The sequence below is a fragment of the Arvicola amphibius genome, chromosome 2 (assembly GCF_903992535.2).
Source record: "Arvicola amphibius chromosome 2, mArvAmp1.2, whole genome shotgun sequence".
Lineage (NCBI taxonomy): Eukaryota > Metazoa > Chordata > Mammalia > Rodentia > Cricetidae > Arvicola > Arvicola amphibius.
This window is the reverse complement of record NC_052048.2, coordinates 12,233,276-12,256,580: the sequence shown is the minus strand read 5'-3', so window position 1 is coordinate 12,256,580 and position 23,305 is coordinate 12,233,276. Positions and strand designations below refer to the sequence as shown.

Genomic DNA, 23,305 nt, shown 5'->3' with positions numbered 1-23,305 from the left:
GGGGTCTCTTTGAATGGAGACCTAGTAGATATGTCATTGCATGAAACTGTGAAGTTGAAGCCTGTATTGCCTTGGAGATCCCAAGATCTTATAGATGCCAGAGTCATGGGATACCTGCTGAGGGAAGCTACTATCAGAGAGTGGAACCAAACCAAGAGAAAGACATGTGTTTCAGTCAACAAAGTTGAAAGAAATTGAAAATATGAAGAGTGTTTTGATATTAGACATGAATATGCAGAGTTTGAGGGTTGCCCAGATGGTTTTCAGTCTTGCTTTAGTCCAGTGTTTCCTCACTATGCCCCTTCCCAGTGTTTTGGAATGATAATGTATATCTGTGTCATTATATGTTGGAAGTATGTGATACGTTTTTGATTTTGATTTTATAGGAGATTATAGTTAAGAGAATGCATGAATCTCAGAAGAGACTTTGAACTTTGGACTTAAAAACATTTCTGAGACTGTTGTAGATATGGGAACTTTTGAAGTTAGACTGAATTCATTTTTGTATTACGATATGGCTAAAAGCCTTTGAGGGCCAGAAAGTGGAATGTGATTGTTGGAAAGAAAATGCTGCCCAAAGGGAGTGGCACTAATGGGAATTGTGGTCTTGGTGGAGTAGATGCAGTCATATTGAAAGAAGTGTGTCACTGTCTTGGCATGCTTTGAGGTCTCATATATGCTCAAGACATGCCCAGTGAGATAGACCACTTCCTGTTATCTGTGGAAGATGCAGAACTCTCATCCATATTTCCAGCACCATGTCTGCTTGTGTACCACCATGGTGGTAACAGACTGAACCTCCGAACTCTAAGCCAGCCAACTATGCATTTTCCTTTATAAGAGTTTCATGTTCGTGGTATTTGTAAGTTCTCATTGAAACTAATAAAACTATGTTGTGAGGGCTGGTGTGATGGTTCAGTTGGTAAAGGAGCATGTGGGTGAACCTGAATAATGACCTGAGTTTTATCCCTGGAACCTACTTTTGGATAGAAGGAAAGAACAAAAAAACTGTCTCCCATACATTGTCTTTAACATACTTCAAAAACTGACCTCTACACATACTCTGCGGCATGTAAGTAAACACACACACACACACATACACACACACACACACACACACACACACCAAATGTTATTTTAAAAAATTAACATATTTTGAGTTAAGCAATAATCAGTTTTACCTACAAAATAACCAAGGTCCTCATCAACTGGGAGCAGCATAGCACATGTATGACCTTGTCAAGCACCCCTGAGAGAGATGAAAGTCCTAATGTGGAAGGTTAGATCTCCTGCTCTGCTCTCCATTTCCTCCTTTTTCTCTGTCCTCATCTTCTCAGCGTCCAGCTAACATTGTCTAATACCAATGCCGGCTCAGTACAAGTGATTTCTGTCTGTTCTATTTTACAATGTGTTAGTTTGTACTTGGCAATTTTCAGGTTGAGCTCCCTTTTTCTCCAAGTGTTCACCCCTCTGCCTGGCTCCATGCACTCTGCATTTCTCAAAAGGCTTGTGGTTTTGGTTCCCTGGTTTTCCTAAGGCATTGTCTTTTAAAACAAACTTTTTGACTGACATCTCAATAAGAACTCTGTGTGGAACCCCAGTACCACTACTACCACACAAAGACTTAAATATAACAGGTTACTAAATGTGCCTACATTGTATCTCAGTCTCTGAAAGTATAGACTGTAAGTTTTTGCAAAAATAATGGATATAAAATTGTTACACGGAATGGAATGTGCGTTCTCTTTTTTCTATTGAGTGTATATGTATTTACATAGTAAAAGAGAGTTCTTTTGTTTGTTTGTTTGTTTTGAGACAAGCTCTCATCATGTAACCTGGCTTGCCTGAAACCCACTGTGTAGACAAAGTGGGTCTCAAACTTAACAGAAATTTACCTGACTCTGTCTCCTGAGTACTAGAATCAAAGGCGAATGCCACCACTTCCAGTCTTTGTCTCCATTTTAAGTAGAAAAGATTTCATATAGAGAATTGTTAAATCATAGGGCACTTGGAACATGCCTGGTAATGATGGTATTCAATCCCAAGGATCGTTCAATAATTTGAGAAGAGGGATTCACCAAATATCCTCATAGGAAATTTGACTGCATAGTTTCAAGTCTTTATTTCTCAGGGGATAAAAATCTCTAAATGGTCTCATAGCTTCTAATTAGATACTAAAATGTCATCATAAGACTCCGACAACGTGAACACGCATATCAATTTGGGAGTGGAAAAGGCATTGGGTCACAGGAAATTTTAGCACACGGAAGAGTTGAACTTTAAAAAGTTTTAGGCATGTAACAGAGGAAAATCAACCATTGCATTATTGTCCAATTTAATGTTTAAGTTTGAATCATTTTTGATGTGGTGTTTCTGTTGACTCAGCCAGCATCCATACAGTCAATACAGATCCTGTAGAAATCTTCCTTGAACGTGAATTCTACACTTTAAAAGAATTCCAGTTAGTGAAGACTCAGCAAGTTCAGACGCAAAGTGTAGAAATATTCATTGAAATTACTGACGTTTTTTACAACTTTAAATACATAGAAACAGTCCTTGACTCATTGTGAGAATTCTTGTGTATTTTAAAGTCACTGGAATCTTAGAGAGGATTTGATTGAAATTTTTAGAAGATTATAAGATTCTGATTAAGTTCATGTGGTCAAAGCTGACTTATTACATTTATAGGGTTTGTTTTGTTATCTGTAACAGGGGTGTATAAATGTATTGAAAAGTTGTATTTTATAACATTTTATTTTTAATAAATGGAGCTTTAAAAAATAAACAGTAGCAAGCACATTCCATATACCAAGTGCTCTCAAACAGAATTAAAAATATAGAGATGTTTGGTATAGAGCTAATCATGGTAGATTCACCTGTGTATGTACGTGTGAATATGTGAGTGTGTGCATACATGTTTATAAATAAGTGCATGTATGTGTGTAAGTATGTGTATATGTGTATGTAAGTGTGGTGTGCGTGTGTGTGTGTGTGTGTGCGCGTGTGCTCTCATAATATGACCTAGCTCTTTCTAACAGAGCTCTGAATGGTTGCACACGTACTTTCTCATCACCCGTCTGTCAGTAGCTGCTTCCAACTCAATTCTACAACTTCTCCTGGCCTCTGTAACTCTCCACACTAAACCAACATCCCCTTAAGAAGAACACAGGAATTGTCAATTGAGGTAAGGCTTGTAGTCTGCCAAACTCTGACTGTGGAAGTCACATGCTCGCTTTCCTTCTTTCTTTCTTTCTTTCTTTCTTTCTTTCTTTCTTTCTTTCTTTCTTCCTTCCTTCCTTCCTTCCTTCCTTCCTCCTTCCTTCCTTCCTTCCTTCCTCCCTCCCTCCCTTCTTTTTTCCTTTTTTTCTCTCATCCTTCCTTTTTTATTTTTTAAAGACTTAATTACTGTGATTTTCATCACAAATTTATGCATAACATGCACATAAAGACTATGGGCATGGAGACCAAAAGACACTCTAGATAAGATTTCCTAGAACTGGAGTTTCTGGCTCCTCTGAGCCACCCATTGGGTGCTAGACACTGTCTTGGGTCCTCTGCAAGAGCAGCCAGTAGCTGTAGAGTTATTTTCTTGTACACTGTAAAGATTTGTCACTTGAATTAGATTAATAACATACTGATTGGCCAGTAACCAGGCTGGTAGTAAAGGCAGAATGACCAAACTAAGGATGATGGGAAGGAGAAGGGTGGAGTCAGGAGTCACCAACCAGATGCAGAGAGAAGAAGAGAGGCTTGCTGTACCAAGAAAAGGTACTGCTATGTGGCAGAGCATAAATAAGGAATATGGGTTAATTTAAAATGTAGAGCTAATTAGCAATAAGCTTGAGCTATTGGACAAGCATTTATAGGTAATATTAAGCCTCTGTCTGGTAATTTGGGAAGTGGCTTCCAGGTATTTCGGACCAAGCTGCTCCACGAAAGGAAACTTCTGCCTATAGTAAGTGCTGCTAACCATTGAGCCATCTCCCTAGTTTTTTAAAATATGCAATCCAATTTAATCATGCTTCTCTAAGTCCGTATGTTTAGACTCTAGTGTTAATACCAAAACCACTGAAGATTCATTCTGCTCAAGCTCCCATTAGGACCATTCAACTAACAATGTGACTGACAGGTTCGAAATGACCCCACTATGTAGAAGTGATGATGGGGAGGGAAGGCTGTAGACAATTGATGCAGTGGAAACAGGGATGCCTCCGCACTTTCTCTGTGTTGTCATGGCCATTGGAATAATATGGCCAACAAACTGCTGGGTGCTATGTTGCTGCTGTGTGGTTTATTCTGTACTTCTAAGACAAGCAGTCCGTACTGTTTGGCCTTGACCAGGGCCCAGTACCCTCAGAGCCTCTGTGTTCAAGTCCACCTCAACCTATGTTGCTATTCCAGTGGAGCCGATCTCAACCCCACCTCATGCTATGAAGGTCCATAAAACATCAAATATTGGCATACAGTCAATTATTTTCTTGATTTCTCAGACTTGGTTACTTATACTTCTCTGCATTTTGTTTACCTGGGTACACAAAGTGTCTGCTTTTGGTCCACATTTACTTTTGAACTGCGACATCCCTCTTGTGCTCAATGCTGCTGCTCTTCTGAGAGGCTTTCTAGTCTTGATAGAAAAGCTCTACAGGTTCAAACAAAGGCCTCCATGGACTGTTCAAGGGAATTTCCAAGTAGACTCTTCCTTGTAAAAATATGATCATTCTTATTCTAAACCACTTCCTCCTCTGCCTCTTCTTCCTATTCCTTTTGGGGTTTTTAGAAACATTGTCTCATATAGCCCAGGCTAGCCCCAAATTGACTATGTAACCAAAGACGACTTGTGATTTCTGATACTTTGTGGTAATTCTGAAATTTCTGTGTCCATCTAGAGTGCTGAGATCGGATGTGTGTACCACCATTTTCCATTTCTGGAGTTCTGAGAATTGAACTTGGTACTTCATGCATGCTAGAAAAACACTCTACCAACTAAGCCAGAGACCCAAGCTGCCATTTTTTTCTTAAATGGCAACATTAACTCTGAAATGTTGAAAATTTTGCACATGGTTAGACACTACTTAGGAGCTCTTGGTTACTTCTGGAGGCTGTGATATCAATAATGATAAAAAAGATGGCAATCTCCACCCAGAAAGTGACACTAATAGATGGGCTGGTATCCAGAAATCCTGTGTGTAAACATCAGGGCTTCCACTGAGGACCTCTGCTTCATCCTCTTATTCGACCTTGAGAAAATCTGGGTGTGCCACCAAGTACCTGCATGCCTGGGTAACACTGAAAGAAACAATTGCTAAATAATAAATGAATAAATACAAAAGTCATTAAAACTTGCATATAGTACTTATATACTTATATGCAGCTAGAGGTTGCAGAAAGCCACCCAGTTCATGGGGCTGCTCAGTAATTGTTGCCGACGGTTATTAAGAGCTCTTAAAGAGACATCATAGGAAAACATTGCGCAACACACATGGATTGTTCCCTGTTCCCTGATGTTTCTGGATCCCCTCTTTTCTTTGTACTGTGCCCACTCAATCTGGTTTAGCTAATGGCAGCCACCTTGCCTATAAAACTCAAATGTCCTTTTATCAGCTCCACCATATCAATTTCACGAGGATGTAGCTTCTTGGACCAGAATACCAACTGTGTAAAAAGTGCAATGAATTATAGTCCGGTTCTGAAGGCAATGAGATGAGCCAATCAGAAACCACAGATGATGCAGGGTGACTTGGGCCTTACGGTTTTGTGCATAACGTGATCTGGATACATAAACCAGGAATATCTTCGATTTTAACATGTTTTTACCCATCTTTTCACAAAACAAGATTCTTTTAATTAAAAACATTTTTTAAAAGTTCAGTATGTGTAATTGTTAGCACCTGCTATGTGTTACCAACAGCTGTTTCCCACTTACCTAGGGGAACTGTTGTAATTATTCTGTAAGCATACTGGAATGGCATTTACCAAGATGTCTGTGAAAGTTTCATTTGTGGGTTTGTAGCATATTTGGTTGGTTATTTTTTTAAATCCCTCCCCCCATTGCTTTCTGTTCCCAAAAATCCACACTGACCCAGCTCACCAAAAGCAGAAATGTCCTTTGCGGCTAAGAAAACATTTCTAAACTTGGCATTGGAGATGCATATATTAGTCTCATGGTGTTATTATTGAAATTAAATCTCATATGTGCAAATGCATTGTAAGACTCACCTGTAAGTGTTTTAAGAGCTAACCCAGACCCCGTGCAATATGGAAGCCCTAAATCTTCATTATAAATGCATAACTGCATATTTAGAAAGGTGGCATCCCTGTATCAGCTTGACTTTAACAGAAGCTTCATTGAAAATGAGTGTTCTTTATTTTTTCAGCGGTCTTACAAGAAGCAGTCACTCTGAATTCTTAATTTATGATACTAATCACACAATTACCTACAGGCATGTAGGTTTCAGCCAAATAATGGCCCAATTGCAAACAATGAATAAGGAGAGACAGCTCTATTCATAACCACTGTTTCAACTGAGCTTGGTAATAATCAAAGCAATCTGAGGGTGACTCATTAATTAATTGATGTTCTTTTTTATTATGTGCTATTGAGTTAATGAGTAATTCGGGTGAGATAATTCTCTGAACACATTGATTACTTGAAATGTTTTCTGAGGCTTTCACACCAATGACACGCTGTGTCATTAGAAGATGTTCATATTTGTGTGTTCATTACAGGTAAGTTTAAGTTGGGGGTCAACACTCAAAAAGGTATAGTTAAAGGACTGGATACACGAGATCTGTCTCCATGTGTTCACAAGCAACTAAGCACACAAAGCAAGGCCTGACACACAGTGGGCATTCAGGAAAGTCCATCTGAAATAGCGGCTGTCTCAAACCTCAGTTTCTTATTACCGTAAATTAAAATCACATTAAAAAGAAAAACATGTTATAATGGCATTTTTAAGAAAAAAGTAGTGATCAAAAGGCTTTTGCTTAAATTGTGTTCTGTGTTAATGGCTTATTGCCATAAACACGCAGATTGTTTTAGCAACTCACTGAAGGGAACACTGCACATGTTTGGTCTGCATCATCTCTGCGAAATGGCCTAAGTGACGATTCAAAGAGCAATCTGCCCAAAGTGATAGTTAAAACAAAACTGCGTGCGGATGGTACGTTTACCAGAGATCCCATTGTCACTTCCCCGCTTCAATTAAAGCAGCACGTGTCTTTCTTGAAAATGTAGAATTTAGTTGACCTTTTGGTTTCAACTCATTTTATAGAAAATTTGAAGTTTAGTCTGCAGACAGCAACAGAGTTGCTTACCTCTAGGTCAATGAAATATATGTAAATTCACAAAAACAATCATTGTTACCTTCGTTTTGAACAATTTTTTTTCACAAAAGTAAAAGAGTGCAGAATTTTCAACATTCTCATTGAAAGAGGATCTGAGGTGGCTTCCTTAGGCTTGTTGGGATTGACCTTTAGAAAGGAAGTTTTTCATTTTCATGTGGACACACACACACACACACACACACACGTGTTTTTCAGATCATCTTTGTCTTTGCCAACTAAGTGCAATCCAATAGTGGAGTGCCTTTTTAATTGAAAACCTGAATCCAGATATTTAGAAAAGTGAATGAAAGATTCCAGATGTGTATGGGCAAGAATGAAGGTGAAATTATAAATGCGGGGCTGCTGTTCTGCTCTTGATGCTGGGGGGCAGGTGGCGCCTGGTCCCTCATCTAGAACAGCCTGCAGAGATACCCGCTGAGAAGAGAACTTTCTCAGCTGGTGAACTCGGAAGTCTACCCCAGGTGTCCTGCTGGAGCATCAGGTATGACCTAGGATCCACACAATGCAAAGAGAAGGGTTGACAAAAGTCAGGGGCTTTGCAACCTCAGGACAACCAGCCTAATATTTCAGGTCCAAACTGCTACTGCATGTGGCCAATTAACTGGAAAACAGCTTAAAGATGGAAATTTACCTTCGTCTTGGTTCACAATTTCATGGAGATTAAAGATAATCTAAAGAATTTAAGGCCTTAATCTTTACTTCAGGTGAGCCGTTTCCCCCCAAAATTAAGCAAAAGCAATGTAGATCCTGTTTGATTTCAGGATGGCAAGGGTGATTGAACAGCTTTCAGAAATCAGGAGAAGTTTGTTCCCAGGTGACACATATTTTGACCTGTTAAGGACACTATAAAAACCCATTTTGATGGGAAAAGTTAAGGACATTTGAAAACCATAATGAAAGATGTTATATCAAGAGGAGCCAGCAAGGATATTAGGTGAACTTCTTGCTGTGTGTCCCCTCTCTTGCTGTGTTTCCCCTTCCTTTGCTGTGTGTCCCCTTCCTTTGCTGTGTGGTCCCTTTCCCTGGCTGTGTGTCCCCTTCCCTTGCTGTGTGTCCCCTTCTCTGGCTGTGTGTCCCTTTCCCTGGCTGCATGTATTCTTCCCTTGCTGTGTGTCCCCTTCCTTTGCTGTGTGTCCCCTTCCCTGGCTGTGTGTCCCTTCCCTTGCTGTGTGTCCCCTTTCCTGGCTGTGTGTCACCTTCCCTAGCCGTGTGTCCCCTTCCCTTGCTGTGTGTCCCCTTCCCTTGTTGTGTGTCCCCTTCCCTTGCTGTGTGTCCCCTTTCCTGGCTGTGTGTCTCCTTCACCTGTGGTGTGTCATCTTTCCCAATTTCATTTTTGATGTTTTAAGCTAAGCCTGTCTTCTCACAAAACAAACTTTTGGGGCTGAGCAGGAAGTAAGAATCACCTTGTGTATTCCAAATGGATTACAATTCTTCATTTTTCCTCCAATTTGAGCAAACGGGTCTTGCACACTCTTAACCATGAAGCATTTGGAAAATATGCCTATCATTTACTTTTTACAGAACCATTTTTTTTTTCACGAGGCAATATTCAGATTCTCATGCATTTCCCGAATAAACTTATGTTTCATGATGATTCAAAGCCACACCAGCATTGTTTCCAGCTTAATATTCTGGCCCCAGACCAAGAATGTAGGTAGAACCTTTAATTGTCATCTGTAATGCAGAAACTGGCAGGGAAAATATGTAATACAAATAACAGTGGGGGCCATTTCCTGTATACGCAATGGAGAACAATGAGAAAGCCCATGGTGCAGAGTTTGCTGGAGAACAAACATGGTTCACAGTGCCTGTTCAGAGTAGATTTGGGGAAAATTGGTCTCACCGCAGAATGCAAAACCAAAATAACAACGTGTGAGCAGAAGAGGGGACCAGAGTCTTGGTTTTATTTCCTTAATTGCAGTTTAAGTAAATCATTTCCCACAGTTTCTGTTTCTAGAACATTCTTCTTCAACAGCTATCATTTAAATAAGGGGAAAACACTTCATCGTGAAAAAGAAATGAAAAGATAGATTTTAGCCCAAGTGTTACAAGGTCTGAGTAGGAAGATGGCAAAGAACTCAAGGGGCATCATCCTGGTTTCAGTGGAGTGACACTCCAGTCTGTGTGGGGTCATCAGTTCATGAACCCTAAAGCCATCAAGCCCCATCTCCTAGGGAGAAGGCTGGATAACATTTATACAAGGAATTTTAAATTTGAAAAATTATGTCATAATTGTGGTAATACCGTTTTCATTTAGAGTAACCCTTTGGAAAAGAAATTTACATGCTACCCAAAGGCACTATTTCACATACGGCGTGTGACTGAGAAAAGAAAAGCAGAACAAATGTATAGTGAAGGTGAGGGACACAATAAAGAGTATTAAAAGGACATCGCTAAGTCTTAAAGTCATTCTAAAAATGGCACTTTTCACGTTGGTATAAAATGAAAGTGCTTTAAGGTGAAATCTTTATTGTTTTTTTTAAAGCTGATCTTTAGTCCCCTGAAAATAGGGGGTTATCATGAGATCATGAATACACCTAACTGGAGGAGCCATAAGGAGTGGGTGTTACTAACTGCTTTGCCTGTGTTTACTTATTTACTTTTGTGTTTCTAATGTGATAGTCTTGCGTTATCTGTGTGTCATCCGTGAGGTTTGCTCTTCAGTTCTTACTAGAAAGGTATAGCTCATTGAAAATAGCTGGTAGACACAGAAAGCATAAATATACAGTAAGTTTAAACACTGATTGTACTAAATGCAACAATACAAAGAAGCAAACAAAACACAAATGGTAACACAATAAAACTGTATTACATTTGTGCTTCAGATATTACAATACATTATATACAATAGTCCAAAATAAGCATCTCATGCCAAGTGACACAAAAACGAATAGCAAGCAAAAAAATCCAGCAATATATACATTACTTTTCTTTCTTTAATAATGGACATTCAACTCTTGAACTGGGGCAATTTTACTACATACAGATGCAGTCCGCCTTTTCTTCCTTATGGCCGGCCATCCTGCTGTCCTACCACTACCCTATTTAGTAGGTTCCTGTGTCAATTCTTATATACAGGTGAGCAAAAAAGATAAAGGGATGTAGTGCTTTGTGTTGTTGGGGTTGATGCCGACGGATCAGCGGACCTGGGGTGCATAGCCTTCTTTCATCAGGCCTTCCTCGTAGTCTGTCTGGCAGAGGATCATGTTATTCTTTAAGAAAAATTTGTCTCCGACACAAAATCTGAAAGCACGAAAACATAAAGTGTGTTAGGACTGCTGAAATTTGAAAGACAGGCTTAGGTAGTTACTTTCATTGTAAAAGTTAAAACTGTGTTGTTTCACATATTAACACTTGAATACAGCCTTTCAAACTCCCCCTCGTTTATAAATAGCATAGGAGCAGCAAGGTCAGCATTTGGGACACTAATGGTGAAATTCCTTATTTCTTTTCTCTTTTCCTTTTCCTTGCCATTTTGGCGAGGAGAAAATATTTGATCCATATACATCCCCATAAAAGTAAAATTAAATATGGTATCAGTTCTTACTAGTCATAATCATGAACAGTTTTATACTGGTCCTTTGTCCAGTTAATACAAACCACAAAAAGCACTACAGTGAACCAAAGAATTAGGAAATCGTCCAGTATAAAGTTTTCCATTCCAGGCACCCTTTACTTTTGTTATTAAAATGTGACTAAATCTTAGCAATTTGTAAGTGCCTACTGTCCAGTGCAAAGTGCCCAGGGGCTATTTTCCCCCCATGGCAAATTCCCCAGCAATGAAATAGTAGATGTTACTTCCTAGAATGCTTCCTGTTAAGGCAGAGCAACCTGGAAGAACTTTCTCATGTTGATGGGATAAATAAAACCAGTTCCCAGCAGTTAATTATGCATTTTAGTTTATGAAGCATTGTTTAAAGTGCAGGACTCTAGTATTTTTAATAAGCGTTCTTTTTATATATAGTTTCTCAGTGGGTGATACTATGAACACAATCCAGGTCAAAAGTAAATGTCGTGCTGTTTCCAGTACATTTAGAAATAAAGAAACTCTGGGGAGATCGGTATATATATATATATATATATATATATATATATATATATATATATATAACATATATGCATATAAATTTAATTGTAACAATTTAAAGTTCAAACAGCAGCAGTGTTTGGTAGAGTTGACTGAAAACAACTCTGTAATTACACAGGCTGACCTCTGTGACCTTTGGTGGTGGTCATTCTTTATCAGGTAGTCAATTCAGAGCGATGCTCAGGCAGAAATCTTAGTGCGTGGATTAAACTGTGAAGTGAAGGCCGCCCTCTAATGCTCTGCAAAGTTGAAGGTTTAAATGAGGGGCACTTGGACTGATTTACATTTGCAAAGATTGGAATTCTAGACAAACAGTGAATCTATTTATTTTCCATCCAGGCAGCTTTGGAAATTTATCCTTATACTAGCTAAGTAGATAGAGGGGGAAATAGTGTAATAAAAAAAGTAGATTGAAAAGAATTAGCTCTCCTCTTAAAGGAAAATTGCTCTGTTTATTTGTGGAATTTACTTTTTCCCTAGGATTACTGCCTACTGCTGATGTTGGTTTAAAGTAGAGGCTCAGCTCTGGTCTGGAAATCCTGGATTTGTTTGCTGCTGCATCTACTGGACAAGATGCACATATAAGTTTGGGACTTTGAGTATATTTTCCTTTTTTGCTAGCTTTAGGCTGTATGCCTTAAATATTGCATTTAAAAAGTGATATTTAATATAGCAGTTTATATAGCTAGCATGACCATGAAGATATATTGGATAAATAGAAATATTCTTTTATTTGGACAACCCTTGGGAGCCCAAATTTGACTTTTATCTTTTATGGAAAATTAAGTAAAACAGCAATAAAGTCATGTTTAATGAGTGCTCAAGACAATCCGTTTATATTACTGCTGAAATTACTTTCAACTCATTAATAATATATCATATCTGAATAAATATATTCAATAAAGTACTCCTGTCTTCTTGCTGTTATTGGGCTGGTTTTCTTACAGTGCAAATGATCTGAAGAAATTTTCGATGTTCATTGTCTTTAACTTTGTTTAATTTCTTATCAGGAACATAAATTCTATTAGTCATCATATACAAAGATGGGATTCTATCTTCCCATCCTGTCCTGTGGTATCCTGTCATTTGTAGCTCAGGGTCCTTAAAGACAGAATATTTTATTGTGTAGATGAGTAAGATCAAGGTTGTCACAGTGAGCTGTCACCTGGAAGCAGCAGTCCTGGGAACCTGGTTTCATGTTCTGCTTTGGTCACACATGTGATGCTGGCATGGGTGCATGCCACTCTTTCCCTACTTAAATTCTCTGTAGGAGAGATGAAGACACAACTATAGGGAACTACCATGAAAAGCCCAGAGAAGGCAGGCAAACAAGCTGCCATGGATACAGTCCAGATTTCAGCCTTCTCCTGGTGGCAAAGACTAAGCCTCCTTTTTTGATCATGGGACTTGATCAGACTTATTTCTCACATCCATCCTAGTAGGTCAGTGAGCATTTAATTCCTGTACTGTTATTTACCAAATTTTTCATGTCTACATATTTGAGTATATGTACATGTTTGCATGTATGTACATATGTATGACTTTCTAGGATCCTACCAGAATGTCAAAAGACCTGTCTGGGTTTGCACAGCCTGAGAAAATGTGGTGAAGAACCAGAGAGGCTTCAGTTCTTTGTCAGCCCCTGGTTGTTCTTTCACCCAGGTCAGGACAATGTAAAAGTGAATATGTTTATTAGTCTTTGTTTCCTTAAAATAAAGTCTCACCGTGTTGTTTAGGCTAGCCTGCAATTCACTGTGAAGCCCACAGTGGCCTCAAAGTTTAGCTACCATCACATCTCAGCCTCCAGAATGCTGCCATTACAGGAATGAACTGCCACACCCAGACCCAAAGTCTTTGCATTACTGTATTCTATTGTGCATTTTATATAAGTCTAACTACCATTTGAAGAGGTAGATGCCACACTTCCCATTGACTAGTACACACACACACACACAGAGAGAGAGAGAGAGAAAGAGAGAGAGAGAGAGAGAGAGAGAGAGAGAGAGAGAGAGAGAGAAATGGATACAATATCTAAAAGTGAGAGAAAATACATCAACAGAGCGAAACAGCCCTTTCTAAAAGGTTTCATAACTGACATATTAACAACTGGGTAAAGTCTTTTGTGGACATGTCGATCTATATGTAAAGGTAAATATGATATAGAACACAGATTAAAGGTATTGCAGTCACACCTGACTTACAAAATAGTGTAAACAATGTTGACTGCTGTGGTTAGGAGCAGACCATAGCTGTTCAATTGAGATCATCCTTGTCCCTAAACATGTCCCATACAGGGGCTGGGAAGAGGGTAAAGTGTTTGCCACACAAGAATAAAGATCTTCGTTCAGTCCCCAGCATGCAGATAAATGGCCTGGGATGCCTGTGCTTGTGTATAAGCCTAGAACTGGGGAGGCTGAAACAGGAAGAGCCTGGAGGTGCTGATCAGTTGTATTAACAGAACGGATGAGCTTGGGCTTCAGTGAGAGACTTTGTCTAAAACAATACAGTGGAGAGGCTACTACTATAGAAGACACCTAGTGAGTCTCTGGCCTCCACATGCACCCTCACCTGTACACCCATCCACACAGCTGCATTCATGAATACAACATGTGGGAGCATATGTGTACTTACATGCAAACATGAACATATGCTCAAATGTGTGGACATGAAGCAATTAGATAAATCACAGTGCAGGTATTAAATGCTCAACAAAATAAGGAATAACTTAAAATTTGTAACTTACTTCCAACATCATATAACCTGCTTTTTATGAGATTTAACATTTGTAAAAAAAAAACCCAATATTTTGAATATGGTGATGGCTGAAGAAAGCTTTAAGTGTATTTAAGAGGCCAGCCTAAACCTCAGGAATGCCCTCTCATCATCTTCCTTGTAATGCAGTCTTAAATGCTTGTGGAATGGTCATTCTATTAGTTTCATCTCCATTCAAAACTTGCTAAAGAAGAAAGAAAGGATGCCAATTAGGTTATTAACTCATCTAATATTCTTATGTGGAAATTTCAGACTGCAGCTAATCTCCACCAGAGGACACGTCTAGCTGACTTAGAGTGTTTGAGTCCTGAGAAGAGTAAGAATGAAGTATAATTAATAAACCTCTGCTCTAAAATAGCAGGCGTAGAGCAATTTCGCCTTTCATATTTCTTACTGATTCTTTAAAAACTCAATAAAGTGATTTTAAATGCTTTCAACACTCTTGGTGTCCCCTTACCTCCCTCTCAAGTCTCCCACCTCTTCCAGTTAGAGCAGGTTTATCAAAACTCTGTCCTAAGATGCCTCCATTTGTAGATGCATTTGAAGAAGCGAGAACATTAACTTAGTTGTCTTATTTCCCTAAGGTCAGTGATGTGTAATTATAACTAATTTCTGTCTTTATAATGTTTAAAAAGAAAAGGAAATGTGGTATGTATTCCCAACATATCTACTTTCTCACTCAGCATTCATAGCCACTAAAGGACAGACTACTCCATACTGCAATATTCAGCAAGAGGTGTCTGCCAATCCCTACACTTGTGAACAAATTTCCCGTCTTTTCCCCATTGACAGTCCAATTGTCATTGCATATCTCACCCCTTACAACCCCTTCAGCACTAAGGAACACTATCCCTATCCTGAATCCTGCTATCAATTATTCAAAATCAACTTTACCTTAGTTCCGCAGGATCTATTTATACTTACATGTTCTTTGTTAGAAAACAGAATGCTCTTCTGAAGTCATCTGCTCCAGAAAGTACCAACCTGACTTGCTTGGCTAAAATCTTGAGTTGAACATTCACTGTCTTGGGCAGAATCCTTACATATTTCTGCACATCTTCTATGTCTGTAAATTTGGTGCTTGTACATACATTTTTAGGGCTGACCATTTGTTGATGGTTCACCAGCTAACAGGTGTGCTCTTCCCAGTGGAAGACTGCTTCTCTTGCCTACTCATTCCTTAGTTACTGGCATTTCTTCGCCTCTTGTTGAGGACTCCTGCCCTTTCCCAACTCCATGTTAACACATTTACTGCTCAGCTCCTGTTTATTTACATATATAAACATTTGTGCACGAATAAGTGTAACGTTTTCAGTCTGTAGTTATGATACATAGAATATATGATATTAACATGTGTATTTAATTACATATATATTAGCAATCAATGAAATAGGGCAAAAAGAAATGGAAAGGCTTGTGGGAAGGAAAAGGAAGGGCAAAATGATACAACTGAAATCTTAGAAAAATAAAAGAAATAATCATCATCATAATAGCAAAAAAAAAGAAAAAAATTCTGCACTCCAATTTGACTGCCTACCCCAGAGTCTAAAAACATCATTTACATAATGATCATTTTCGGTATTGAATGAGATTGTTGTGGTTAATATATATATATATATATATATATATATATATCAATGAAACAAAGTACAAATCTTAAAAAACCTATAAAATTTATACTTGCCATTTCAAATTAATATATTTCAAAATCTTTCCTCTGTGTGTGTGTGTGTGTGTGTGTGTGTGTGTGCGTGCGTGCAGTGTTCTTGAAGGTGCACATGGACGTTTATGAGCACAGAGGGCAGCAATCAGCTTCTACTGTACCCTTCTAGAGCCATCCCACCAATCTTTTTGAGACAGAGTCTCTCACTGAGACAGGAGACTGACTGATTTGGCTAGGTTGACTGTCCAGGGAGCCCAAGGCATCTCTATGTCCATCTTCCCAGCTCTGGGATTACAGGTAGTTGTCACCATACTGGTTTTCTTGTTTTGTTATGTTTTGCGGCTTTTGAACCTGGGAAGCAGAGCCTCATGCCCACCAGGCAAGCATTTTACCAACTAAGTCCTGTCCCCAACCCTACCAGGACTATAGGACTCATTCCTGTAAACTAAACATGTCAGTCAGCTCCAACGTGCTTCCCTGAACTTGAAAAAAAAATGGATGCCTCTTCTCCCAGCATATAGACCTAAGTCTAATTAAGCTTTACTGCAAGTCTCTGATATCTTGTCTCCCCCAGAGTGCCGAACACATTGGGTTTCTTAAAGAAACTAGATTTTATTCACCTCTGCTTCCACGGGGCCTAGCACTGCTTCAGCCCTTAAAATAGAAAGCAAATGTTGAGCTAGAAAATCAGCTCCAAGGGTCAATGTGTTTGCCACCAATCCTTGTAACCTGAGTTTGATTCTCAGAATCCTCAGGGTAGAAGAGAGGAGAGAATCAACTCCCACAAGTTATCTTCTGACCTCTAAACATGCATCGTGGTACAAACATGCACATATACCAGAAAATTAATATACGTAAAATGTTTCTTAAATTAAATACCACAAAGAAAGGAAAAAAAAGTATCATGCAGACTGTTTTTTCCCCTTATGTTCCAAGGTCATTATATTATGGAATAATCTTTTTGGACACTGTGAATATGTATCACTCTTATTGATTTAATAAAAGACTGAATGACCAATAGCTAGGCAGGATTTGGGGGGCAGAAAGAATGTTCAGAAGAATGGTAGAGTCATGATGAGACACCAATTTGATTGCCTACTCCAGAGGCTAAAATTATCATCTACATAATGGTCATTTTTGGTATTAAATGAGATTGCTATGCTTAAATATATGTGATTTGGATTCCTCTCTGTATACTATAAATATGTTTTATTACCATTGGTTAATAAAGAAGCTGTTTTACCCAGTGGCTTAGCAGAGTAAAGCCCGGCAGGAAATCAGAACAGAGATAGAGAGAGAGTAGGCCAAATCAAAGAGATACCATGTAGCTGCCAAAGGAGAAGGGCCCAGAAACTTTCTGGTAAGCCACAGCCTTGTGGCAATACACAGATTAATAGAAATGGGTTAATTCAAGATATAAGAGCTAACTAGAAATATGCCTGAGACATTGGCTGAACAGTGTTGTGATTAATATAGTTTCTGGGTGATTATTTGGGTCTGGGTAGAAAGAGCAGTCTCTTTCTACACACACACACACACACACACACACACACACACGTATGTATGTATGTATCTATGTATGTATGTATGTATGTATGTATAAACCAATGAAACAAAGTATAAATCTTAAAAACCACAAATTTAATTTATATTTGCATTTCAAATTAATATATTCCAAAATCTCTCTCTCTCTCTCTCTCTCTCTCTGTGTGTGTGTGTGTGTGTGTGTGTGTGTAATGCAGAGCAAGCAGCATGGACTTTACAAAGTAAAAGTAACCAAATCATGTAAAAACAAGGTAGGTTAAAGGACATGGGTTAATTTAAGTTAAAAGAATTAGTTAGAAACAATCTAAGCTACCAACTGAGCTTTCACAATTAATTAGAAGTCTGTGTGTCAAAATTTGGTAGTTTGCTGATGGGACAGGGAAAAACTAGATATATCATTATTTAACTTTCTGTGGAGGAACTTTTCAGCCCTTAATAAATTAACCTAGTATAGATTCTTTTTCAATTCCAAATGAAAATTAAGTTATTATAAAATAAGTTCCAGAAAGATTTTTCCCCAGTTTCCTTACTTTTTAAAGGGAGATATTTTGATAGTTAAAATACAGGACCTGCAGTTTTGCTAGAAAAGGCATAGCCCTGCACATACTATCATTACACATGTGCATGTGTTTATGTGCATATATATTATGTTGTGTATGTGAGGAGGTGTTCATTTACTGATGCATAATATGTATGGAGGCAAGAAGAAGACACTGGGTGTTCTCTAGTACACGCCCCTTATATATATAGGGGGTGCTATGCAAGTAGTACACTTTGTGGAGAGGTCAGAGGACAATGTAGGGGAGTCAGTAGGTTCTACGCTGTGGATAGAGTACAACATCAGGGTGTCAGTTCCTCTACACTGTGGATTTCCACAATCACAGTCAGATATTTCAAGGTGGTGGCAAGTGTTTTATCTACTCAGCCATCTGACTGGACCTTCTTGACTTTGAAGATAGTCTCCCACTGAATCTGGGGTTTGCATATTCAGCTAAATGGCCAAGTAAACAAGCTTCCTGGAACTGCCTATTCTTGTGTCCCCAACACTTAGATTACATGCATGCGACCACTGGCCTGAACTTTGAGATTGGTGCCGTGTATCTGACTCGGGTCTTCTTGCTGTTGTGGTAAGCACTTGACCTTCACTTGATGAGAATTCTCCCCAGCCCTTATTTTACTGTTTTTTTTTTTATATTTGGAAATAATTTTTGTCTTCATACCTAGTGTTGCGACAAGGCTTTGCAAGTCTTCATCAGGATGTGGCCACACTGGATATGTCTCCACAGCAACGTTCAGTGGAAGAGGGGCATCTCCTACCTTGAGACCCATCTGTATTCGGAGTGACCATGTCTGTGTGCTCTGCCTGACTGATGAAGATGAGATGACTTTCTGCATTGAGGAAGTTTGTCTTGCAAGGACCACAGCGACAAGACAATCACCTATTGCTAATTGTGCATAGCCGGTGCTAAAGATATGCAGCCACTTTACGGCAGGTAATAAATGAAGCGGGCATAGAAATGTATTAGGTGCTTTGGTAATGAGGTTGGTATTGTGCTTGGCAGCCATAAGAATGCAAGCCATTTTCAGAGTCAAAATTTAGGAGCGCTTGTCTTACTTGACTGAGTTCTACTGAGCAGACAGACTTAATTGTGAATGTAACTTTTTATTTCCATGATGAAATAAAACTGATCTATGATTTGTAAACAGCATTAACCACCTTCAACTACTTTGTATCATAATGGGATTCAGGCTGAGCTTAGCACTTCAACGATGCTTTCATTGTCAGTGCGGGACGTAGATAAAATATGGACGCCTAACCTGGTAGGCAAATGGACACAGAGCATGAACAGTTCCCAGAGTAGGAAAATCTGAAGGGCTACAAGTCAGCAAATAAACACCAATTAAAAATTATGATCAGGTAGCAGCTTTCATCTCTGAAGGTGACAAGAATTTCTTTCTAAATAATAAGCCCCAAGTGTTAGGTTGAATATGTGAGATCATGAGGAAAGTTGGTGTGGGAAACATAGGTACAACTTTTATCAAGATCATTTGGTCAATATTTACCCTAAGCTTTCAAACCATTGTATTCTTTGACTGACTAATTACACTCCTGTGAACTTTCCCTGACACTGATTTGAATATTTGTCTGCTTAAGGAGTCAGTATTTTATTGATGATATAAAATGGACTATAGAAATGACCAAAGCATCAGAGCACACAATGTAGACTTAATACTTGATGATAAAAAGGAATGTAAAATGTCTTAAGAGAAATTTTAATGGCAAGAATAAAGATAAATACATAGTTGAGACTAAATGAGAGAGTTCAAGGGCCATACATTAAGAGTCTTCCCTGTTAAATTGATTAACATGGTATTTTATTAACTTATTCTGTGTATTTGTATCATAGTCAGTACACTCATCTCTTTAACTCCTCCCAGACACACCCCACCTTCCCAACCCCCTCCCAACTTCATGACTTATTTCTCTTACTACTACGACGACTGTGACTGCCACTATTAATAGACAAGAGTCTCACCATATCCTGCAGGCTTACAACTAACTGGATCTTCCTGCCTCCACTTCCTGAGTGATGAGATTACAGGCAGTTACCATCATGTGGGAGAGTCCTCTTCCTATTTTTTAATCTGACTAAATATCAGTATAATATATAGAAGTTATGCATAACTTGTCACATGTCCACAGGGAAAAAAATCATAAGTGACTATATGCTAGAATACTATTTTTTTAGAATAGTGAAGGTTGGAGTTCTTTCCCATTTTAAATTTTTTTCTAAAAATATGAAAGCGATTCTTAAGTAGAACAGTTAACAAGGTGCTTTCTTAAAGACAGCTCTTATTGCTCCTGCCATCACTGAATCAACCTGTCAAATGAACAGAGGTATTTTACCGTTATGACTAACACTCTTTGAAAATGTGTGTGCACACATGTTCATGAGCAAAGAACTGTGTTTGGATAGATGCATGGATATTTATGTGTGTATGTGTGTGTGTGTATGTGTGTGTGTGTATCCATATATTTATAAAAGATAACATGTGAACTTCTTAGTTTATTGTTGACTAAGTATCACCTAAAAATGATGTCTCTGTGGATATAAAACATTTGTTGGGTAGAATCAAGACACAAAATGGCTCCTGGGTTATTGCCTAGGTAATGCAATAAGTTATATTAGGAAACATTCTAGACATCTCAATTTGGCAAGAGACACTATTGGGTTATACATTTTATAGGAATACCAAGACACTGGGGTATAATTTGGACAGGGGAAATTATAAAAATAGAAGGAATGAGCTTTTAAAAATGCATTCAATACTTGGTGAAAATTATTTTATTTAACTTCCAGACTTTGTAAGACAAATATTTGTTTTTTATTTTATTGACACATAACTGTAGCCATTTTGAGAGATTACATAACATACTGAAGAATTACAAAACCAATAATTTACCTAATTTATGATGGGGCCACAGTTTGATTCTGCTTGCAACACAGACATCATATCTTATTATTTCATAGGTCCTCATGAAAAGACTTTGAATCAAACAGGACTTTTCAGGAAAAGTTACATAAATTGAGAATACAAAACAATATTTATTGATGACACACTCTATGGACATTTTCTTACAGATACTAGATATTCTCGAAATTCCAGCAAGGGTCTTACAATGTGAATACTTGTAGTTTTATATGCATAGTTTTGTTGTTTTTGTGTTTGTTTGCTCTTTGAAACAGGGTCTCACTATGGAGTACCAGCTGTCTTAAAACATGATAGGTAGACCAGACTCATCTTGAACTTACAGAGATCTGCCTTCCGGTACCTCCGATATACTGAGATTAACTGTGAGCACCAGCATGCCTGGCCTTGGTAGGCATATCTATAGTATTCAAAACTCTGCATTATCTGTGGAAAACAGGTTGTAGCCATAGAATAATTTCCAAGGGAGAGTATAATTTTCAACAAAATGGAAGGATTTATTATACCTTTAGTTTGAAAGACTTTTGAAATTGATTAATCAAGTGTTACAAATGAGGAAACTGGATTCAGAGAGATGATGTAATTAGCTTAAAACTGCTCAGCCAGTTTGTAGCAGAGCCCAAACTACAACTTAGCTTTCTAGACTTCTGTACAGTATACTTTCCTTTGTTGTCTTTTTAATGCTGGTAATTGTTTAATATTAGCTTCATTTGGCTTCCCCCTCAAGGTTATTGGATGTAGCTAAGAAGAGTGTGTAGAGACCATGTTTAGGATTCCAGAGAAGTCAAGAGATGGGGAAGTAATAAACACAAACAAGATAAAAACAAACTTCCAGTTACCAATTCTTTGCCTCTAAAAGAATCACATAACAAAAAAAAGGTTGAGGTGTGTTTTGTGTGTGTGTGTGTGTGTGTGTGTGTGTGTGTGTGTGTATGTGGTATGTGTATGTATGTGTGGTGTGTATGTCTCTCTGTGTATGGTGTGTATGTTTGTTGTGAATGTATGTGTGTGTGTGGTGTGTGTGTATACATACACACGTATGCGTGCACACGTGCCTGTCACAGCACACAAATAGAAGTCAGAGGGCAGATTCTGGTGTCATTCTTTACCCTCTATTTTGTGATGGATGCTTGTTTGCTGGGTGTTCCAGGTTAGTTGTTTCCATAGCTCTGGGGGTTCTTCCATCTCCCTAACCACATACACCCATTTGCTCTAGAAGGACTAAAATGAGAGAGAGCAAAGCTCTAAGCTGTCCATCTGGGCAAGGCTGCTGAACCCAGATCTTCATACTCGTGAGAAAATGCTTTGCTCACCAACCATGTCACTGCCCCCTAAGCAAGGGCGTTTTAGACCACCATATTAAAAGGTAGTAAAAACAACAACAAGAATGAGTGCTGGCTCTGAAGTCAGTAGAAGTATTCCTGTGTGCAGTTGTTCTCACAGAACACCGTCTGCTGAAGCTAGGCTAAAGACCTCGTTTTGCAGAGGTTTGTTTCTGGTGTTGGGCGCACATTTGCAGAACCCCAGAATGCTGAGATCAATCAATTAGTCTAACAAAGTGGACTGTGATCATGCCCACCTATTAAGTCAATCTTCAGCCTACTGAGTGCCTTCGTTTGGGGAGGTCAAATTAAATGTACTAAATGTACTCACCTCTGGTTGCAAAGCTGACAGGCAAAGCAGTCCAGGTGGTACACATTATCCTTGGCACGCATCACCATCTCAAAGGCAGGGATGAGCTTGCTACACGCAGCACAGTTTCCCGTTACACCAAACAGCCTAGAACAATAAATATTTTCTTTTTCAACTTAAGGCAACCTAGGTTTGCAAACTGAGAAACTGCTAATCCATGCTTTGAAGTGATTCATACACACTGCTTTATGATGTTCATAAATGAGCTGTATACATATTCTTCTGCAATATATCCTCCTTTGACCTCTCCAGATGAAAATTACATACCATTTTAAGAGTAAAGGGAAAGACAAACACATTAGGATGCTTATACATCTGCAAACAAACAGCAGTCAATGTGGCGAATTCACTCAAAAAAAAATACGCTTGCTAGAGTGTCAATATAAAAGCAGTATAATCAAATCTTAATGTTACATAGTAGCATTTTAGTGAAAAAGAACCCCATGTATCTGATGCACTCCTCTTTGACATCTAATTACTAAAAGGCTTGCCAGTGACATTAAAGAGCACCTATGAACAAGCCACTTACGTGATTCTAACATATGAAGGTACGTGCACGTGCTGGCCCTATGGCGCGGTTACAGCAGTGATTATGTACTTCAGGTAACACATTACAGTAAATGAGGCTATGAGCTATACATAGCCAGATCTGGAGCTGTCAAAATATACTATCAGAATAATGTGAGAAAATGCACACACATGCGTATATG

At 38.6% G+C, this 23,305-nt stretch overlaps 1 protein-coding gene across 2 annotated transcripts in view; it reads right to left on the bottom strand.

The window, feature by feature from the left end:
- Positions 1-10,481: 10,481 nt before the first annotated feature.
- The window catches only part of Lmo3 (LIM domain only 3), a 57,816-nt gene continuing 44,992 nt past the window's right edge, over positions 10,482-23,305 (bottom strand). For both annotated transcript variants that reach the window (XM_038320280.1, XM_038320279.1), the window contains exons 3-4: positions 22,557-22,682; positions 10,482-10,587 (exon numbers count right to left, since the gene is read on the bottom strand). In XM_038320280.1, coding sequence (XP_038176208.1) covers positions 10,482-10,587; positions 22,557-22,682 — 232 coding nt within the window. The remainder of the gene's footprint in view (positions 10,588-22,556; positions 22,683-23,305) is intronic.